Source organism: Merops nubicus, unplaced genomic scaffold (genome assembly GCF_000691845.1).
Source record: "Merops nubicus isolate BGI_N331 unplaced genomic scaffold, ASM69184v1 scaffold5223, whole genome shotgun sequence".
Lineage (NCBI taxonomy): Eukaryota > Metazoa > Chordata > Aves > Coraciiformes > Meropidae > Merops > Merops nubicus.
Window position 1 is genome coordinate 94,642 of NW_008599461.1, and position 1,678 is coordinate 96,319.

The 1,678-nt window shown below is 41.7% G+C and overlaps 1 protein-coding gene across 1 annotated transcript in view; it reads left to right on the plus strand.

Annotated features, from left to right (window-relative positions):
• The window catches only part of PREX1 (phosphatidylinositol-3,4,5-trisphosphate-dependent Rac exchange factor 1), a gene marked incomplete at its 5' end in the record, with an annotated part of 92,866 nt that overhangs the window by 30,832 nt on the left and 60,356 nt on the right, over positions 1-1,678 (plus strand). The window contains one exon of the mRNA XM_008937383.1: positions 1,613-1,678. This exon is cut by the window's right edge and continues 92 nt beyond it. Within this exon, the coding sequence (XP_008935631.1) occupies positions 1,613-1,678 (66 nt within the window). The remainder of the gene's footprint in view (positions 1-1,612) is intronic.

The window sequence follows — 1,678 nt, forward strand, 5'->3', positions numbered from 1 at the left end:
TGTGGAGTGCACTCCCCAGAGCTTCCTGGTTCAGGGCAGACCTCCTGACTCTCCTGGAGCTGGGCCCTGGTCTGTTTAGACCTTTGTGAATGCGGGCCGGTCGGGTGAGAGTCGCCATGTGGGCACCTTTCTCTTATGTATTTAACCTGCTGGTCTGGCTGTTTCCCATGCCAACTGTGGGCAACCTCAGGTCTCTGTTTGTACCACCTGTTGTGGGCTGAGTCACATCTTTTATGGGGTCTTTGGGGGTGGCGTCAATTGTGTACCAGCTGATTGATCTGTTTGTACCCCCAGCAATCACTCATGGAATGTCCTTTTTGTATACAATACAGTCTGTGCATTGGTTCATCTTCCTGCTGGCTGTATCATTTTTGTTGGGCCTGGTCATTGGCAGAACAGACTCAAGGCAGTGGAGCACATAAACTGGTTTACTGCTTTGTCTGCATGCTGAACATGGAAGCAAGTTACTGTTACCCTAAGTTGTTCTTTCTCCCAAATTAAAAAGAAATTAAAAAACTAATCAGTGATCCAGAACTGGGTGGCAAATGTTCCTAAGGCCTCAGGGTGTTTTTTTGTGAAAAGGAACCTTTTTTGGTAGGATGCTCTTGAACCTTCGAGGTAATCAGAGATCAAAAAATTGAAGGCTAGTGCCTAAGATTCAGCCAAACCGTCGTCTTTGGTCAATGGAACAGCTGAGGAGCAGATTCCCAGCCGTGTGCATGCAGAATGGAAATGCACTTGGAGTTTGCCTGTCCCAAGAGTAACCTGCAAAGGTCCTATAGTTGTTTTTCATTTGGACCCAACTGCTTGGATCCTAAAGAGCCCCATATAAAGGAGCACATGATGGCTTTTCCTAGGAATAATTTGAGTAACAGTTTGGGGAGTGAATGTTTTAGAGTGATCTACTGTGGTTTTTGGTTTCTGGACATCGTCACAGGCTAAAGCATCTGATCACCAAGCTTAGTTGTCTCTGTGACTGTCTGGGGCATATAATGGCTTGTACATAGCAGCCAGCACAGTTCCCAAGACCCAACCTCTGATTTTCATAACTTTGTTTCTAATTTGTATGTGTTTATTAGAACTTCAGAAAGGATAGTACCCATATGTACTTCTGAGGAAAGAGTTGGAGAGACATATCACCAGTGAGATGATTTTACAAAGAGGTGGTTAATAGTGATGTATGTCAGTATCAGAGCTACAATGTTAGTAAAATAATAGTATTCTTTTATAAAGCATTCCTAAAGCCATCACTTCTGATGTTTACAATGATAGCTCAGGTATAACCTGATAAATCTTTATAAAAGAGAAGACACATGTTAATAGGACATTCACAGTACAGCTGCTTTGAGAGTGAAAGATTTCTTCAGGAAAAGTCTCCTGGAGTTTAATAGGGAAGATTTATTGTAGTGTATGAGGACTCCAAAAAACTATCTGTGATCCAGAGAAAGCATCATGTATTTAGCCACATTAAGAAATTGAGCACTTCCTTCTTATGAGTGCATCAGTTACTTCACAATTTAAATGATGTGCAGATAAAATAACAGCATTTTAATAAAAATCCTTCTTTGTGCACACACACAAAAAGTTAAACAATCTCTTTTCTGTGTTTCAGGGGTCAAATCTGACAGATATCTGCACACAGCTCTTACTCCAAGGGACTTTGTTAAAAATCTCAGCA